The 18,834-nt window shown below is 57.0% G+C and overlaps 1 protein-coding gene and 1 long non-coding RNA gene across 8 annotated transcripts; both read left to right on the plus strand.

Annotated features, from left to right (window-relative positions):
• The first annotated feature begins 1,329 nt into the window (after positions 1–1,329).
• LOC119533111 (tubulin epsilon and delta complex protein 1-like) lies at positions 1,330–9,214 on the plus strand. Of its 7 annotated transcripts, none has more exons than XM_037835222.1 (8): positions 1,330–1,529; positions 1,624–1,702; positions 2,008–2,210; positions 2,786–3,010; positions 3,636–3,815; positions 5,704–5,790; positions 7,209–7,319; positions 8,659–9,212. In XM_037835222.1, the coding sequence occupies exons 1-8, from the start codon at positions 1,383–1,385 to the stop codon at positions 8,986–8,988; spliced, it is 1,362 nt and encodes a 453-aa protein (XP_037691150.1). In that variant the 5' UTR covers positions 1,330–1,382; the 3' UTR covers positions 8,989–9,212. The 7 variants fall into 7 exon arrangements, with proteins under 7 accessions (XP_037691150.1, XP_037691148.1, XP_037691152.1 ...); XM_037835220.1 differs by having other exon boundaries at positions 7,140–7,319; positions 8,659–9,204; XM_037835224.1 differs by having other exon boundaries at positions 3,717–3,815; positions 7,140–7,319; positions 8,659–9,203.
• Positions 9,215–12,966: 3,752 nt separating this feature from the next.
• On the plus strand, positions 12,967–18,594 carry LOC119533168. The gene is made up of 3 exons (XR_005216602.1): positions 12,967–13,296; positions 13,614–13,720; positions 18,540–18,594. It is a non-coding gene; the product is annotated as an uncharacterized LOC119533168 (long non-coding RNA).
• Positions 18,595–18,834: the final 240 nt, after the last annotated feature.

Here is an 18,834-nt window from a genome sequence, read left to right on the forward strand (position 1 = left end):
CCCCATGGCCTCCACCCACGCAGGCCCAGTGTGTGGGGCCTGAGCCCCAGGGATCTGCTCTGACAGACACCCCCTCTGGGAGGGGAGTAGGGCCTGGGTCCTGGAGGTTGGGGACAGGGCCTCTCTATCACTGCAGCCCTCTCTGCTCATCCTCCCAGGATCCCTGCTTCTGCCTGCACCTCTCCCGGGCTGGGTGTGTCTCTGTCTGCCTGTGTACCTGTCACTCCAACTTGTCCCTGTTCCTCTCTGGACAATGGAGCCAGAGGATGAGGGAATAGGGACCACCTGGCATTCCCAGCCACAGCCTCAGGCCCAGCCTGGAAGATGCCAGGGGACAGGGTGGGTAGGGGCGGGTTGGGGCAGTGACTCATGCCAGACAGGGAGGGCAAGAGGGCTCAGAGGTGAGGGGCCCAGCCCCTCGACCTTGAAGCCCACCTCCACAAGTCTCACCACGGGTGGTCTCCACGGCAGCCATGCAAGGGGTGTGGGTGGGGTTCAAGGGTGGGAGCTGGGACCCTGCCAACGTCCTGCAGGACCCAGCGCTGCCAGAGCCTCAGTAGAGGGGAGGGGGGCAGGCAGAAGGGCAGTGACTAAAGAGAAGGTGTTGGGGGCATGGTCTGGGATTTAGGGGTGGGGGCTCAGGCATAGGTGAACAGGAGGAGCAAGGACTCGCTGTGGGGCACTCAGCCATGCACTTCAAGCCTGGGAGCTCCCAACCTTACCCCGACCAGGGTTCTAGAGTGGGGGTCGGGTACGAGGCAGGCAGGGCAAGGGGCGGAGATGGAGGCCCCCTAACCCATGCTTCCTTCCTTCTCCAGTGCCAGGCCCAGAGGAGGGAGACAGGGTGGTGGGTGGGCCTGAGGCAGGTGAGGTGAGGACCCCAGCAGTGGCCTGAGCTGGGTGCAGGTGGTTGGCGGTGGGGGAGGCCTCCAGCACCCTCCACAGGGACCTGGGCTGGACGGGGCCAGAGATGACGCTGTGTTTTACAAGATGGGCACGTAGAGGGGAGATGAGGATGCTGGAAACAAGGTAGCTGCAGGGGGCGCCGTCGCGCAGCCTCGCCCTCCGCTCCGCGCGTCCAGCCCCTCCCGGCGACGCAAACGCCAGGGCGGTGGATTGGGCAGGGCTGCGGGGGCGGGGCCGGCGCCGCTGTTGGGCGCGGGGACCCTAGCCGTGGCGGGTGCACTGACTGACTGGGGTTGGGGGGCGGGCGGGGCGGGGGCCGCGGCCGGCGCGGTGATTGGGCGCGAGACCCCGGTCGCGCGGTGATTGGGCGCGGGGCGCTGGCTGCGCGGTTGTTGATTGGCCGCCGCCCCGGCTGCTCGGCGATTGCCTGGCGCGAGGCGGGGCCGGGCCATCAGCGGGAGCTGGGGACCGACTGCATGGGGCGCCAGCGGCGGCGGGTGGACCGAGCAGCCGGGGCCGGGTCGGGGACCCTGCCCGAGGCCATCGCCGCGCTGAGTCGAGCGCTGCCCTGCGGGCCCAGCCCCGAGACCTTCCGCCGTGCCAAGTTCGACCGCCCGGAGGCGGTGAGACCCGCGGGGCTGGGCCCGGGCGGGAAGAGGGCCCGGGCGTGCGCGGGAAGGCGGGCGGGACCTGCCGACTCCTGCTTTGCCCCCGCAGGCCCCCGCGCTCTGGCAGCTGCTCTTCCGGGTGCTCTCCCCGGTCTCGGAGGCCGGCGCGACGGCCCCTCCGGCCCCTGGTGAGCCCCGGCAGCCCCGCCCGCCTCAGGACCACGCCGGCTGCTCCCTCCGCACGGACCCGCCCTCCTCCGAGCCTCGCGCGCTTTTCAGCCCCACCTTCCCCGAGCCCCGCCCCTGCGGCCGGCTGCCCCGGGGGTCCCCGTCCTGCTCTCCTGCCGCGTGAGCCCGGTCGTGTCCCCTGGGGTCTCCACTGGGTCAGTCTCAGGGTGGGGTCGCGCGGGGGTCCCGGGCCACGGTGCAGAAGGCCGGCAGGCAGTGAGCGTCCAAGCAGCCGGCCCAGTGACTGCTCCCCTGTCGCCCCCAGAGGCCCAAGCCCGCTTGGTGAAGGCCGCGCTGCGCTCCGAGGGCTACCCGCGGCCGGCGCTGGCCCAGCTCCCCGAGGACGGCTCCCGGGGCAGCCGTGAGCTGCTGCTGGCCCTGTCCTGGCTGCTGGCCCGCCGGCCTCTGCTTGAGCGACTGCTGGCCCGGACCCGAGTGCGGCTGGGTGATGAGGTGGCCGTGTGCGAGGTGGGTGAGGGGGGCCGGAGCCCTGGCTTGGGCCCTCGGGACTCTGGGGACACTGGCTTGGCACTGGGCCATGCCAGGTCTGAGGTCCTGTGGCCGGAGCCACTGCTTTGGGTGGAGGACAAGCCTAGGGACAGCTTCATGTCCATGTCTCTTGTTTAGGCTTCTCTGCGCTCTTCCCTCCTCCATGTCCCTCTCTGTTCCCTCTTCCTGTCCTTTCTTCCTCACTCCGTCCCTTCCTCCTCCATGCCCTCGCCTCCTCTCACTCCCTGTCCTTTCTTCTTCCTTCCCCCTGCCCTGCCCTCTTCCCTCTCCTTGTTCCTTCCTCTCCCATGTCCCTGTCTCGCCGTCTTCTCTTGTTCGTGTTCCTTCCTCCTACTTCTCCCTATCGTCCTTCTCTGCTCTCTTCGTGTCCCTTTATCAGCTTTCAGGACAGCCTCGTATGTTGGTAGTTGTTTCCTTCAGTTGTCCAGGTTGGAGCTCAGGGCCCAGGCCCCTGGGGCCAGCCCTGCTCTCCCCTGGACACTGAGACCCACAGGTCACATTCCCAAGTCTCCTTTCTCTTTTCTTGCACTCAGTGCCTTGGGGTGTCCACTGGGTGTTTGGGAACAGAGCCTGATCCTTGTCCCCTCCAGTGTGAGGACCTGGCCTTTGGCAGGGCCAACACTGGCCTGCCTGCTCTGGGCTTGGGATCTGAGCTCCATGTGGACATCCGCCATGTGCAGTGGTTGATGGGAAAGCTACGGTTCCAGTGGCGAAACCTGGTGTCCACCCAGCAGGAGCAGTGTGCCCTCCTCAGCAAGGTATCCCCCTGGGGGCCTCTCTAAGCCTCTCTCCTCCCACAAGGTGTCACACCCTGGGCCCCCTCCCTCGCCCCACTGCGTCACACCCTAGGACTTCTGCCCTCTGCTGCGTCACACCCTGGGACCCCATCCCCTCTGTCACACCCTGGGACCCCCCCCCCCCACTACTTCACACCCTGGGACCCCGTTCACCCCCCCCCACCCCATGTCACACCCTGGGTAGCCCCTCCCCACCACTGCATCACATCCTGGACATATTTTGCTCTTGCTCAATCTTGTTCCGTTTGCTTGTAATGTACCCTTTATTTGTCTTCTGGTGCCTTTTGGGCGCATATCCATTGGGGAGCCTCCCTGTTCCCCCTCCTCCCTGGGCCAAGGCAGCACTTGTGTCTACCCCCTGCACCCCAGGCCTCGCTGGACCCCAGGGCCTGACTCAAGCCCCTTCTGCCCACCATTGGGCCACCTTTGCTGCCTGCTCCTTCCCTGAACCTGGTGCCTCGTGTTGGACAGATGATGGGGAAGCCGGGGTGTCCCCTGCACCGTGGTACCCCAGCCGGGGGCCGGGTGGGTGGGAGGCCACGGGTGGGGTCCCTGCATGCCCCTCCAAGCCCTTGTGCTCAGGCAGGTAGCCTTGGAGGATGGGACATGGGGTCGCTGCTGCTGTCTCCCGCTGCCTCCCGCCCAGCCTGGGTCCACACTGTTTCAGATCCACTTGTACACATGGGGCTGCCACAGCGACCAGAGCCTTGGCCACCTGTCTGCCACCGAGACGGAGGTGCTCAGGGACCCCGAGGGCAGCCAGCAGGTGAGGCTGGGGTGCGGGAGCCTGGGAGGGGCCTGAGAGAGAAGACCCCAGGGTCAGGGCTGTCCTCGGGTTTAGAGTTGGGGGCACCTCAGGCAGCTGCTGGGTGCCACGGCTTGATTGCATGGGTGCCTGCGGCCATGGGTGCAGCCAGGACAACTCGAGGGACAGCGGAATGAGGGCGAGCCCATGGCCACCTGCGGGCATGACCGGGACACCAGTCCAGGGTCCACGCCGATGCTGCGGCCGCCTTGAGGCCCCTGGTTGTGCAGGGGGCGGGGGTCTCGCCCAGCCTACACTCCCACTTGGAGCTGGGGGCTGTACACTGGAACCCATGCTGGGGCAGGGCTCTCCCAGGGTCCGCCCAGCCTGTAGTGGGCACAGTGCTTCCTGGGCAGGCCTGCCCCAGGCTCTAGGCAGACCCAGACAAAGCCCAGGCTGATCACATCCTGTCCCTCGATCTCAGCAGGAAGGCGTCAGGGTCAACCCAGCCCTGGGCCCTCCTGTCCCTTTTCCCGCTGACCCCCCCCACCCCCACCGCCTCACGCCTTCTTGTCAGGGTCCATCTGTCAGCCCTGACCCTTCCCCTGGGTTGGCAGGGCCTGGGGTATCGCGACAGCACAGGGTTGGCCGTCTCTCCTGAGATGAGGCTGCCACTGCCTGGCCCTGGGGCTCAGGGCTGCCATATCCCCTTCCCAGGCGCTGTTGTCCCATTCCTGCCTCTTCCCTCCCACAGTCCCAGAGGCTTGGCTCCTGCTCTCAGCACTGGGCAGCCTCCTGCAGCCTTGGGTTGGTTGGGGGCCAGGGATGTGGGATCAGCGGCAAGTGGGCCTGCTGCGTTCCCTGGCTCTGCCGCCCACTGTGGGCCTCCTGCTGCAGCAGGTAGCTGGCCGATCCTGCCCCAGAGGAATGGGGCTGGGAGATGGGTTGGCAGCAGGTGGCTCCTGGGGGTTTGTGTGCTGCCCTGAGGGCTTTGGGTACTACCTGGCTCCATTGGCCTGCCAAGGCCTGGCCCAGCCCAGCTGGGTGGAGTCTGCTTGTCCCAGCCATGCTGGGGCAGCGTCTGGGTGTCTCTGGGCATCCTTGGCTCTGTTCCTTCCTAACGGTGACTCATTGGGGGCCTGGCTATTTGTCCTCTGCTGCTTGTACTCCCCCCACCCGTGGGTGCTAGTGCTCTCTTCTGCACAACTGCCCTTTCCTGCTGGCCAGGCTGCAGCAGGTGTGGTGTGGGCTGGCGTATTGGTGCCACAGGGCTGTGCGCGGCAGTGTCTGGGGGCGCAGGGCCCACGGTCAGTCCCCTCCCAAGGTTCTGGAAAGGGAGTGGACAGAGCCTAGCCCCAGCCGCCCAAAGGGCCTGTTCTCCAGGGATGGGTGGCACAAGCTTTCAAAATGACCCTGTCAGGTGTGTGAATAGCCAGGAGTGTTTCTGAGCCCCTGGGTGCCCCTTTGGACCCTGGCTGAGCCTGCAGTCCCCTCCCCACATCTCCTGTGCCCTCATCCTGGTCCCCGTCCCGAGGGAGGGGGTGGGCAGGGGAGGCCCAAAGAGTGCCGGTGGGTCTTGGAGGGGAATAGAAAGGAAGTCCTTAGGGACTGTGTGGATGTACATGGGGTCTGGGAGGGCAGCGGCGGGGTCTCAGGGCTGGGGGTGACGGGCAGCAGGTGTGAGGCAGGCGGGCCTGCACTGTGGCGGTTGCTGCCCGTGGCAGGGACCCTAAGGCTGGAGAGAGACCTCGGTCCAGGGGATGGAGGCGTCAGGGCAGGGGCAGCTGGGCATGGAGCCCAGGGGGGTCACGTGGCTGGGGTGGTGATGAGAGGGAGGGGGCATGGCCCTGGAGCGTGGGGAGGCCCCACCATGTTTCGGGGGTCCTGATGGCTGGGGGTCACATTGCAGCTGCTGCAGGTGCTAGAGCAGGAAAACGCACACCTAGCAGCCACTGTGGAGTGGCGGCGCCGGGAGCTGGTCTTCTGGCAGTGGATGGTAAGAGCCGCACGGCCTTCCTACCCTTTTCTGGGGCCCTGAGCACCACACTGCAGCCCGTGGTGGTGGGAGGGGGCTCCCTGTTTCCCAGAAGAAAGGCAGGCTCTGAAGAGGCTGCATAGCATATGCCAGAAAGCTGGCTCTGCACCCTGGCTGCTGGCTCTGAGCTCAGGGCTCGTGCAGGGGTCTGTCCGCCTGCCATGCTGCCTGTGCCGTTACTCAGCGCAGCCCCGTCTCCCTGACCCCCGCCATCCTCCCTGTGCTCTGGCATGAGGCAAGGTGCTTACCTGTAACTCCTGTGCTGGCTGGACGCCCAACACCCCTGGGTTCCTTGGCGAGGGCACCAGTCTGTCCTGACCACTGGCCTCCTGGGGCCGCGGCGGCTGCCATATCTCCTGCCATGCTCTGTGCTGGGCTGGGGGGTGGAGGGTGAGGGTCTGCCCTGACCCTGGTCTTCTCTGAGTCTGAGGGCAGAGAGCTGGCTCTGCCCTTCCCGTCCCCTGGGAAGGGACTCCTACCCCCAGGGCACCCAGGGGGACATTGGAGGCCTCTGTGTCCTGGCCACGAGGCTGATTTGCTCTCATCCCCACAGCCCCCATGAGACCCCTTCCCACCCCCAGCCCCTTTGGTGCCTCCACCACCGGCGGTTCCCCTGGGTTCCCCGAGACCTGATTTGCCGGCAGCTTGCGGTTCGCTGAATGCCGGGGCAGGGTGTCCTCCCTGCGAGCATCCATTGTCGGCTGCTGCAGCCCAGGGGGGACTGCATCCCCAGTGTTCAGGAAGACGCGCTGGAGCCTGCCGTCTCTCCACACTTCCTTCCCCATCTCTCGCACACTCGCCATTACACACGGGCCACCTCTCTGGATCACATAACTGGTTGGGCCTTGTTGGCCGAGCTTGTGCACCCCATCCGCCCCGTCCCCGTCATGCAGCCTCTGCCTCGGGGGCGCCTGGGCCGTCTGGGATGCTGGGTCCTCTGAGGGGCTGGTGGGTGTGGCTGCCGCATGGTACCCCAGGCTCACTCTGTGTCACCCAGGCTGACAGCCCTCTTGCTTGGCCTGAGCTCTGCCTTCATTTGGGGCTCTGGGGCCTCCAGTTGGGGACAGGTGGCTCCAGGCAGGCTGGGACACACTGGGTACCCCACATGGGCTGTGGGCCGCTGGCCCTGGGGGATTTGGCGCCATCTGCCCTGCCCCTGGCTCAGGCTTCTCTGGCTCAGGGACTGCAGCCGTCTGTGGCCCAGCCTTTATGCCCGCCGGCCACCATATTGCTATCTGCCCCTGAATCTCAGGCATTCGGGCCTGTTGTTTGCAGCCCTGTGTCACCCCCTCCCTTGGGTGTCTCTGCAGGACACAGTCCTGGACACCTGCCCCCAACAGGCCCCTGACGCTGGCTCTCAGCCCGTGTTTCTGCCCAAGATCCCTGACCACAGGGCCGGGCAGTGGGAGCTGGTGGCAGGGGAGATGCAGGCCCTTGAAGAGGAGCTGCGGGCAGCCGCAGAGCCCCGACGGGCAGCATGGGAGGCTCAGGTGAGCTCACCCCAGGGTCCCCTCCTTCCCCGGGGTCCTCTCCCATCCCTGGGGTTCCCCTCGGTCCCCTCAGCCTCGTTCTGTGCAGCATTTCTCTCCTGCCCTCCCAGGCACCCTCGTGGCTTCCGCTCACTCCTGTCGGCCTCTTGTGGGAAGGGGCTGAGGGGAAGGTCCCTTTGGCGGAGCGCTTCAGTGCAGTTAGGTCTGTGGTCGGTTCTGTTCCAGGGGCATCTTCAAAGGAGCACAAGGGTCCATGGGGAGCTGCTTGTCCCATCCCCATGGCTCGACACCTGCCTGGGCTCCCCGTTGGGAATCTTGCTGCTTTTCCTAGGGTGTTCTCCTGCCAGCTCCACCTGGCCTCCGACGCCCACGTGTTCCCTTGCACCTATGGAGTGCTCCTTGCTCTGCCCCCAGCTGCACCCCGTTCGGCCCACATGGGCTCGGAGCCTCTTGGAGCTGCGGCACAAGGGCCCCTCCCTGGCCCAGCACCCTCTCCTAAGGGCTGAGGGCGCCGTGAGCATTCTGCCACATTTGCTGCTTCAGTTTTTCTGCACATTTAAAGAATTTGCAGGCATGATTGTTCCCCCTAAAATCTTTGTTCCCTTCCACAAAAAGTAAGGACATTCCTGCCTGCTGCTGCCCCAGACCAAGTGGTGATGCCTGCTGCCCTCCACTCCCTGGGCTGCGGCTCGGGGCTGTCCCCTTGGCCAGGCCGTGCTGGGACACGCTTTCCCCGGCAGTGGCAAGGACAAGTAGCAATCCACATGTCGGGGCTGTGGCTGTTGCCCTGTCCGGGAACTTCACGAGCAGAGCTGTTTTTTAGCAGAGCCTGCTGGGGTACGGGGCACTTCCCTTAGGACGGGCTGCAGCTGTGGGTGGGAAAACCCCCCAGGAGAGCCCCTCCAGCCCAGCAGACCAGCCTCCCGGGGTAGGGACACGGGAGCCAGAGGCAGCTCATGCCCACTCAGTCTCTCTGCAGCCCCACACCACGTGGTCTGGGCACCCTTGTCCTGGGTGGTGGGCAGCTAGGCCAGACCCCAGGATGGGCATCAGGGGCTAGCTCTCCCCTAGGGCCTGGCCTGCTGAGTCTGCCCCTGCCCGCCCCAAGCAAGTTGGGTCTGCAGCCGGCTAGTCCCAAAGGGGAGTGCCAGGGACACGATGGAGGCTGAGGGCCTGCTCTAGGGCACACAGGGCTGGGCCCAGGCTGGCCGGGGTCCCGCGAGGGTGGGCCACAGCCAGCCGGGAGGAGCCTTCTGAGCCAGCCCTGGGCAGGTACACTGTCCCTCAGAGAAGATGAGTCAGGGAGCTGTTGCTGAGGGGCTCCATCTCCTCCGTGCAGGTCCGAGGCCAGAGCCGGGATCCTGCGTGGAGCTCTGCACTGCGGGCCTTGCAGGAGACCGTGGGACAGGAGCTGGCGGCCCTGCGGTGGGCCTGGGACCAAGGCAGGGACCCGGCCCAGCCCCATGGGCTCTACCGGCTGGTGAGGAGTGAGCCGGGGGCACCAGCGGGCCGGGGCCTGCAGGCTGCCGAGGTGATCGGGGCGCTGAGGAGCAAGGAGGCCTGCCTGGAAGCAGCACTGCGGCAGCTGCAGGGACAGTGTCGGCGGGAGCTGGCCAGGCTGATGGGGGCCCTGCCGGGCTTTGTCTGGATCTCGTCGCCTGTACGCTGAGGCCGCCTGACACACTCTCGAGGGCTGGGGCCGTCCTGACCCACCTTCTGGCCACAGCACCAAGTGGGTACAGGGCCCTGGCATGGCTGCTCCCACCACCACCACCCCAGGAGGTCGTGAGGGGCTTGGTCTGTTGTCCTGGGTCTCCAGGGCCGGGGTGGACCCAGAAATAAATCATGGAGGCCCCCCTGCGGAGTCAAGCTGCTGGCTGTCCCTCTGTGACCCTCAGGCTTCTCTATCTGGGTGTGGAGTGGGAGGTGCAGAGCTCAGGCTTGGGAGGGGCACCCCCTGGGGCAGTTGTGTCCCAGGCTGGGCATGTAGGGGGCTGGTGGGCTTGGAGAGTTGAGTGCAGTCTGCGCCTGGTGAGCAGCAGGGGCCCCTGGTGTTGCTGCAGAAGCCCAGACTGACCCGAAGAGCAAGGAGGCCTGGCCGTCCTGACCAGTCGCCTTGGGTGCCCCCTCCCTCCCTGCCCCACCCCCGTACTGGGCCCAAAGTGTGACCAGTGTATGTGTGTGAGTGGAAGCATATGGGCACGTGTGTGTCTGCTGTGTGCGTGAGTGTATGTGTGTGCCTGGTGTGTGTGTGCATGTGTGTCTGCTGTGTGCGTGATGTGTGTGTGCTTGGTGTGTGTGTGTATGTGAGCATGTGTGTGCGAGCAGGCATGGGTGTGTGTTTGTGTGTGTCTGTGTGTGTGACTGTGTGTGCCTGGTGTGCGTGTGTATGTGAGCATGTGTGCGAGCAGGCATGGGTGTGTGTGTGCATGTGTGCTGTGTGCGTGACTGTGTGTGCCTGGTGTGTGTGTGTGTGTGTATGTGAGCATGTGTGTGCGAGCAGTCATGGGTGTGCGTGTGCTGTGTGCATGACTGTGTGTGTGTGCCTGGTGTGTGTGTGTATGTATGTGAGCATGTGTGTGTGAGCAGGCATGGGTGTGTGTTTGGTATGCATGTGCGTGTGTGCACGTGTTCCTGTGTGAGTGTGAGGGTATGTGTGTGCCTGTGCCTGGTTTGTGTGCCTGTGCCTGGTGTGTGTGTGTGCATTTGTGCATGTTCTCATTTTGTGAGTGTGAGCATGTGTGCATGTTTGCCTGGTGAGGGGTTGTGTGTGTGCCTGGTGTGTGCACGTTTGCTTGGTGCATGTGTGAGTGCGCATATGTGTGTGTGTTGGGGCACAGATGAATGCCCATTTCCTGCGGGTGGCACCTGGGTGTGAGGGAAGGACAGAGGAGCTTTGTTTTGGGGGCTACGGGGTAGGCTTTGCCTGGCCCTGACAAAGAAGCCTCTGTGTCCTGGGGGGGTGCCCCCAGCCTGCCAGAATGCCGCAGGAGGCTCAGCCTTGCAGTGCCCCTGCCCCCGCCAGCAGGCACAGGCCACCTTGGGAGTCCCAGCCCTGCCTCCACGCCAGGCACCCCTCTTTTCCCTTGCTGGGGCTTCTGCCTTTCTGGGGTGGGGGCCTGAGCCTCAGCTCCACCCTTCCCTGCAGGGGAGGCTCCGGCCCCCTCTCCCGCCCACAACACCCCTCCCCCAGTACTGGGCTCCCCACAGCCCGCTCCCCTTCCTGCGGCACCCCCCGGCCAGGACCCTCCTCGTTCTGGAAATAAGTCTCAGAGCTCCCTAGTCGTCAGCTCTCCTGCCGGACTTGGGACTCGGCTTTACAAACCGCGGCGCAAACGTGGGCCTGAGAGGCCTGTCGCAGGACCAGCCAGAGTGTGTGTCAGTGCAGGTGTCGGCTGCGGGCGGCCTGCAGCCTGCGTGTCTTGTGTGTCTGTCCCTGCACTGCTTCTGTGTGTCTCTGTGTCTGTCTGTCCATCTAGGTGTACTGTGTGTGTCTGTCCCTGCCTGTGTCTGCGAGTCCATCTCTTATCTGTGCAACTTCAGACGCAGATTCTAAAATGTAGTCGAAACTCCAGACGTGGATTCTAAAATTCACACAGTAGAAAAGGGGACCCACGGGCCATGGCCCTCGTGGAGACGGCTCAGCAGGGCGCTGAGACTCAGTAGAAAGCTGCATTGGTGAGGGGAGTTGGGACGGACGGCCTTACCCTCCTGGTGCTGCCGGAGGAAGTTGCTACGAACTCAGCAACTAGAAACAACACACATTTGTGACTTCACGGTTGTGCCGGTCAGCACTTGGGCCCAGGTCAACTCCCGGGGTCGGCAGGCTGCGACCCCCTGCAGGCCAGAGGCCCGGCTGCCTGGCTCCCTTGGGTCCCTGGCTGCTGATGGCAGGGGCTGTCTCTAGCCCCAGCGGCCTCTCTGGCCCATGCCCGTGGCCTCCATGTCTTCGAGGCCCCGCATGCCACCAACACCCCCTTCTGCCTCCCTCTTCCACTTTCAGAGCCCCTTCCACAGGCCAGGGTAACCTTCCTATCTTAAAGTTGGCACCTCAGTCCCCTCCAGCATTGATGGGGCAGGTTCAAAGGCCTGAGACCAGGTGAGGACCCAGGGGCAGGTCCTGCCCACCACACCCAGACTGGGGCAGGTTGAGTGCAGGAGGCCAAGGCCAGGTGGACACTCGGTGCTAGACCAGGGTCAGGAGAGGGGCTGGACGGGTAGGAGGGGCAGGAGGGGTGCCGGCAGACCCAGTGGACAAGTGAGCATCTGTGAGGAAAGTGCGGTCGCTCCGTGACTGGGCAGACCTGGGTGCCATTTCTGGTGGGGTCGACATTAAAAGGAAACAAGACAAATTCGTAGGAGAAACAATGGAGAACACCCCTGCTTGAATCAGGGAGCAGCTTCCGGAGACGAACGTGTCCTGGCCATAAAAGGAATGCTTGATACGTTCAACTCCATGCAAAGTAGAAAGTTCTACTTATTCACAGGACACCACAAAGAAGAAAGGACAAGCCGGAGTGGGATAATTTATTTGCAGTGGTTATAAGTGATGAAGAATTAGAATCAAGAAAATAGAACTATAAATCATCATGAAAGAGACCAATCATGAACAAAAGACAAGGCCAGGCATTGTGCAGAAGAGGAGGCGGGAATGTCAAATAAACAGGCCGAAGTACCTTCACCATAACCAGAGCCGTGCAAATGCAGCTCCCACGAGCTGCCGTGCGAGCCCCCAGATGGACAGACAGCCTGTGGGTTGGAAAGCCCTGTGCCGACACCCCAAAAGCTCGAGCACGCCCAGGCCTACCCTGGAGAAACGAACTGCGGGCAAGAATCTGCACGGCGGGAAGTTGCGGTGACCAGAGTGTCGGACGAAAGGAGAGTGGACCAGAACGTTGTGATGCCGAAAGACACTGCACCACCGTGGCCGTCTCCCGGGAGCTTTGCGTGCAAAACCCTGAGAGCCTTTGGTAGGCAAGTGAGCACGCGGCAGGAGATGTACAGCGAGACCACGAGAAGGTGATGCGGGGCCACCTCGTGGGTAGGGAAGGGGCACCTGTTCTGCAAACCTCAGCAAGGACAGGCGGGGAGGGGCCGTGGCACACGCACTGGGACCCACGGGGGTCCCATGGGGGTGGTTTTGCAGACATTCCTTTTATTATAATTCATAACTTGAATATGGTACATCTGCTCTCCAGGTGTATCAAATACTAGGTTAGGAAAACAGAATGAAGTCCAAATGCGACACCACGCACACGTCTCTGTGCTGGTCTCCCACTTATCTTGCTGTCTGGTTTGGTTCCAACTGCGGTGAGCCTTTCAGCTCCAACTGTCACCTGCTGGGTCACTCGCCCTGTCCCACTCAGCTCAGGGTCTCCTTCACGGATCGCTAGCCGACCTTGGCTTGACCTTGACCTGAGGCGTGGGGCCTCTCTCCTGCACCCAGTGCTGCCCCCGGCTGGAAGCTGCTCTGGTTTGCCCCCGGGGTCTCCTGCCCCCACCCCCCACACACCTCCACAGTACTTGTGGGTCACCTGGCAGAGTATTCCCAGTGACCTGCTCAAATCCAAATGTGGTTGAAGATTTCTAAGGGCGTCAAGGGGAGAGCTTTGCGTCGTTTGTTCCCATCTGGGTTTGCCGGGGCTGCTGGACATGCCACAGACTGGTGGCTGGGACGGGGGCGTATTGGCTCACAGTTTGGAGACTGGACGTCCAACATCAGGTGCCGGCAGGGCCAGGCCTCCCTCAAGGCTTTCTGGAGTGGCCGGCTGGCAGTCCCACGGACGTCTTTCCCTTTCTGTCTCCTTGGTTTCTCCTTCCACGTCACCTTTCCTTTGCTTACAGGGACTCCAGTCATATCGTATGAGGCCCTCAGCTGACTTCGGAGACCCCATTTGCAAGCGTGTCCACCCTCAGGACTGGGGCTTGGGACACGTGCATGCCTGTGGGGGACGCATCACTCTGCCACCGTCCCCGGGTGAGTCATGGGAAGGGTGACCATCTGCTCGGCTTTCCCTGGAGCCCACAAGGCCCTCTTCAGTTCTGTGCCCTCGGGTGGTTGTGGACACGGGTCACCCAGCTCTGCCCGTGTGTGTGTGTGTGTGTGTGGGTGGGTGTGTGTGTGCGCGCGTGTGTGTGCGTGTGCATCCTGGCTTGCCTTTGTCCCCTCCTCGGGTTCTCGGGCTCTGAGCACGGTCTGTCCTTTGGACGTCTCTGACCCCTGGCCGTGTTGGGCTCACGCATTCACTCATTTGCTCCCCCGGAATTCATGCGGTGCCTCATGGGCCAGCTCAGGCTGGACTCGAGCAGAGCACCGGGGCTGGAAGAACAGAGGCCAGAACAAATGTGTCAGGAGGCAGCGGGTGCCAGGATGGAAAACACAAGCACCAGGAGGGCTGAAGGTGAAGGGGGTGGCGGCTGGGGGTGGCCTCGCTGGCAAAGACAAGTTTGCGCAGAGGCCTGAAGGAAGTCACGGGGAGGGGACAGCGAGTGTGGGTGGCCCGGCGTGGGCTGAGCGAGGGGCGGACGGTGGGAACGGGGATGAGACTGGAGTCCCGCCTTAAAGAGCAGCGATGAAATGGGGTGTTAGCCGGATGGGGGTTGAATGACATGGTGATAGTGGGCATCCTTGTCCTGTTTCCGATACTAGAAGGAAGGAAAGCCTTCGGTCTTTCACCATTAAGTACAATGTTGGCTGTGGGTTTTTCATATATGCCGTTTATCGTGTTGAGGTTCCCTTCTATTCCTCTCTTTTGAAGTGTCTTTAGCAAGAAAGGGAGCTGGATTTTGTCAAAACCCTTTTCTGCTTCAAACAAGATGACTATGTGTTTTTTTCCCCCTTAAATTTGTTAATGTGGTGTATTACATTATTTGATTTTCTTGTGTTGAACCACCCTTGCGTACCTGGGATAAATCCAAGTTGCTCATGGTATATAATTCATTTCATTTTCTGTTGGATTTGATTTGCAAGTATTCTGTTGAAGATTTTTCCATCTATATTCATTAGATTGGTTTCTAATTTTCTTTCCTTTTAGTGTCTTTATCTGGCTTTGGTGTTAGGGCGATGTTGGCTTCATAGAGTGAGTTAAGGAATGTTCCCTCCTCTTCAGCTTTCTGGAAGAGTTTGAGCAGGTTTGGTACTAATTCTTGAATACTTGGTAGAATTCACCAGTGAAGACATCTGCTCCTGGACTTTCTTTTTGGGGAGGTTTTTGATGACTGATTCAATCTTTTTACTTGTAATTGGTCTGTTGAGATTTTCTATTTCTTCTAGAGTCAGTGTACGTTTTTCACACATTTCTAGGAATTTGTCCATTTCATCTAGGTTGTCTAATTTGTGGATATACAGTTGTTCACAGTATCCTTTGATGATCCTTTTCATTTGTGGGGTAAGAAATAATGATTCCCCTCTTATTTCTGATTTTATTTGCACCTCCCCTTTTTTTCTTTGTCAGTCTAACTAAGGGTTTGTCAATTTTATTGATCTTTTCAAAGAACCAAATTTTAGGTTTGTTAATACTCTCTATTTTTTTAGTCTCTTTCTTTATTTCTGCTCTAATCTTTATTTCTTTCTTTCAGCTTCCTTTGGATTTAGTTTCCTGTTATTTTTCTGATTCCTCTAGGTACACAGTTAGGTCTTTGATTTTAGCTCTTCTTCTTTTATAATGCAATTTTATTGAAATATATTCACACCCCATACAAACCATCCAAAGTATACAATCACTGCTCACAGTATCATCACATAGCTGTGCTTACATCCCCAGATCAACTTCAGAACATTTTCATTACTCCAGAACAGAAATAAAAATAAAAAAGAAAACCCAAATCCTTCCATACCCCCTATTCCCCCCTATTATTGACTCATAGTATTGGTGTGGTGCATTTTTTACTGTTGATGAAAGAGTATTAAAATAGTACTGTTAACTATAGCCTATAGTTTGCAATAGGTACATTTTTTGCTGTATACCCCTCTATTATTAACTCCTTATAATAGTGGCATACATTTGCTCTAGTTCATGAAAGAACTTTTTTACATTTGTACAGTTAATCACAGATATTGTCCACCACAAGATTCACTATGTTATACATTCCCATGTTTTAACCTCCAACATGCCTTTTGGTGACATACATGACTCTAAACTTCCCCTTTCCACCACACCATTCCGCACTGTTAATTATTCTTATAATAACGTTCTACCATCACCTCTGTCTGCTTCCAAACATTTAAGTTCAACCTAGTTAAACATTCTGCATATATTAAGCAACCGCTCCCCATTCTTTAGACTCATTCTATATCCTGGTAATCTATATTCTGTATTTTATGTTTATGAGTTTACATATTACAATTAGTTCATGTCAGGAGACCATACAATTTTTGTCCTTTTGTGTCTGACTTATTTCACTCAACATAATGTCCTCAAGGCTGATTCATGTTGTTGCATCAGGACTTCATTCCTTCTCACTGCTGAATAACATTCCGTTGTCTGTATGCACACAACTGTATTTTTTTTATCCATTCATCTGTTGATGTGTGGCCCTGGCCATTCAGCGTGGGCCTTGATTAGTTTACTAGAGCCCTGTATAAGAGCTCAGACAGGAGCTGCTGCTGCAGCTTACAGAGGCATTTTTTTTTAATTATTTTAAATTGAGATTGTTCACATACCATACGATTATTCAAAGATCCAAAGTGTACAATCAGTTGCCCATGGTACCATCATACAGCTGTGCATTCATTACCACAGTTAACTTTTTTCAATTTTTAGAACATTTTCATTACTCCAGAGAAGAAATAAAGACAAAAAAAGGCAACTCAAATCCTCCCATAACCCTAACCACCCCCCTCCATTACTGAGTCATAGTTTTGGTATGGTACATTTGTTACTGTTGATGAAAGAATGTTAAAATACTACTAACTGTAGTATGTAGTTTGTAATAATATATATATTTGCCTATATGCTCCTCTATTATTAACTTCTAGTTATAGTGTCATACATTTGTTCTGGTTCATGAGAGAGATTTCTAATATTTGCATAGTTAATCACGGACATTGTCCACACAAGATTCACTGTATTATACATTCCCATCTTTTAACTTCCAACTTTCCTTCTGGTGACATACGTGACTCTGAGATTCCCCTTTCCACCAGATTCACACACCATTCAGCACTGTTAGTTATTCTCACAATGTGCTACTCTCACCTTTGTCCATTTCCAAACATTTAAGTTCACCCTAGTTGAACATTCTGCTCATATTCAGCAACCACTGTCCATTCTTTAGCCTCGTTCTATATCCTGATAACTTACATTTCTTCTTGATGAGTTTACATATTATAATTAATTCATATCAGTGAGACCCTGCAGTATTTGTCCTTATGTGTCTGTCTTATTTCACTCAATATAGTGCCCTCAAGTTTTCATCAACCCATTTTTTTAAAGGCGGTTTTGTTCACACATCATATATTCCGTCCTAAGTAAACAATCGATGGTTCCCTGTATAGTCACGTATTTATGTATTCACCACCATTGCCTCTATCTGTATAAGGACATCTCCATTTCTTCCACAAAGGAGGAGGAAGATTCAAGAAGGTGGAGAGACAGGAGAAAAAGAAAAAAAGAGAGAGGAAAAAAAAAAAAAAAAAAAAAACCTTGACAGCTAGGAATCACAAAAGGAAAGCTAGCATTAAACTAAAGTAGAATAAAGAGTCAGATAACATCACCAATGCCAAGAAGCCTATACCCTTCTCCTATGTCCCCCCTCCCCCATATGCATTTAGCTTTGGTATATTGCCTATGTTATATTAAAGGAAGCATAATACAATGTTTCTGTTAACTATAGTCTCTAGTTTGCAATGGTTGTATTTTCCTCCCAATCCCACCTTTTTAACACCTTGCAATGTTGACATTCATTTGTTCTACCTCATGTAAAAACATATTTGTACCTTTTATACAATTGTTGAGCACCCTTGGTTTCACTGAGTTTTACAGTCCCAGTCTTTATCTTTCCTCTTTCTTTCTGGTGTCCCATGTGCTCCCAAACTTCCTCTTTCAACCATACTCACAGTCATCTTTGTTCAGTGTACTCACATTGCTGTGCTACTATTTCCCAAAATTGTTTCCAACTCCACTCCTGTCTTTTCCTTTCTGTCTGTAGTGTTCCCTTTAGTGTTTCCTGTAGAGCAGGTATCTTATCTTGTTCACAAACTCTGTCACTATCTGTCTGAGAATATTTTAAGCTCTCCATCATATTTGAAGGACAGTTTTGCAGGATATAGGATTCTTGGTCGGTGTTTTTTCTCTTTAAGTATCTTAAATATATCATCCCACTTCCTTCTTGCCTCCATGGTTTCTATTGAGAGATCTGCACGTAGTCTTATCAAGCTTCCTTTGTACGTGATGGATCGTTTTTCTCTTGTTGCTTTCAGGATTCTCTTTTTATCTTTGATGTTTGATAATCTGGTTATTAAGTGTCTTGGCTTAGGCCTATTTGGATCTATTCTGTTTGGGGTATGCTGTGCTTCTTGGATCTGTAATTTTATGTCTTTCATAAGAGATGGGAAATTTTCATTGATTATTTCCTCTATTATTGCTTCTGCCCCTTTTCCCTTCTCTTCTCCTTCTGGGACACCCATGACACTTACATTCCTGCATTTCATTTTGTCCTTAAGTTCCCAGAGACATTGTTCATATTTTTCCATTCTTTTCTCTATCTGTTCTTTTGTGTGTAGGCTTTCAAGTGCCTTGTTCTCCAGTTCCTGAGTGTTTTCCTGTGCCTCTTGAGATCTGCTGTTATATGTCTCCATTGTGTCCTTCATCTCGTGTATTGTGCCTTTTATTTCCATAGATTCTGTCTGTTGTTTTTTCGAACTTTCAATTTCTACTTTATGTACGTCCAGTGTTTTCATTATACACTTCATCTCTTTTGTAATATCTTCCCTAAACTTTCTGAATTGATCCAGCACTAGTTGTGTAAATTCCTGTATCTCAGTTGAAGTGTAAGTTTGTTCCTTTGACTGGGCCATAACTTCACCCCTTCTAGTAATAAGGTTGTAGTTTTCTGTTTCTGGACATCTGGCCTCCTTGGTTACCCCTGTCAGGTTTTCCTAGACCAGAATGGGCTCAGGTCTTGGAAGAAGGCAATAGTTTCAGGTCTCCCTGAGGGTGTGTCTTAGAAGATTGGTACACCCTGTGAGGCCTCAAGTCACTGTACTTTTCTGCCCAGCAGGTGGCACCTGTCAGCCTGTCACTCCAGACTGGTGTAAGGAGGTGTGGCCCATGGCTGTTTTCCCCCAGGTTCTGGGGTCTGGTTCTGAGTGGAAGGTGAGTAGTAGAGCTTGGCACCACCTCTTTCCTCTTAGGGAAGATATACCCCCTGGGGAGAGGTCATCTGCATTTGAATCATTTCTGACTCTGCTATCTCTACCCTTGTCTGGGTCTGAGCACTGGGTATTGAAAATGACCAAGACTTTGTCCACTGAGCTGAAAAAGGGACAGAAAGACCTCCTTCAGGGTCAGTCTGT

Source organism: Choloepus didactylus, chromosome 4 (genome assembly GCF_015220235.1).
Source record: "Choloepus didactylus isolate mChoDid1 chromosome 4, mChoDid1.pri, whole genome shotgun sequence".
Classification (NCBI taxonomy): domain Eukaryota; kingdom Metazoa; phylum Chordata; class Mammalia; order Pilosa; family Megalonychidae; genus Choloepus; species Choloepus didactylus.

What these genes read in the sequence shown, in the direction of transcription:
- LOC119533111 (XM_037835220.1), top strand. Translation starts at nt 1,383, where the DNA reads ATGGGGCGCCAGCGGCGGCGGGTGGACCGAGCAGCCGGGGCCGGGTCG. An exon ending in ACCCCGAGGGCAGCCAGCAG is followed by an intron (nt 3,816 to 5,703) that starts GTGAGGCTGGGG and finishes GTCACATTGCAG; the next exon opens with CTGCTGCAGGTGCTAGAGCA. An exon ending in TGGTCTTCTGGCAGTGGATG is followed by an intron (nt 5,791 to 7,139) that starts GTAAGAGCCGCA and finishes GTGTCTCTGCAG; the next exon opens with GACACAGTCCTGGACACCTG.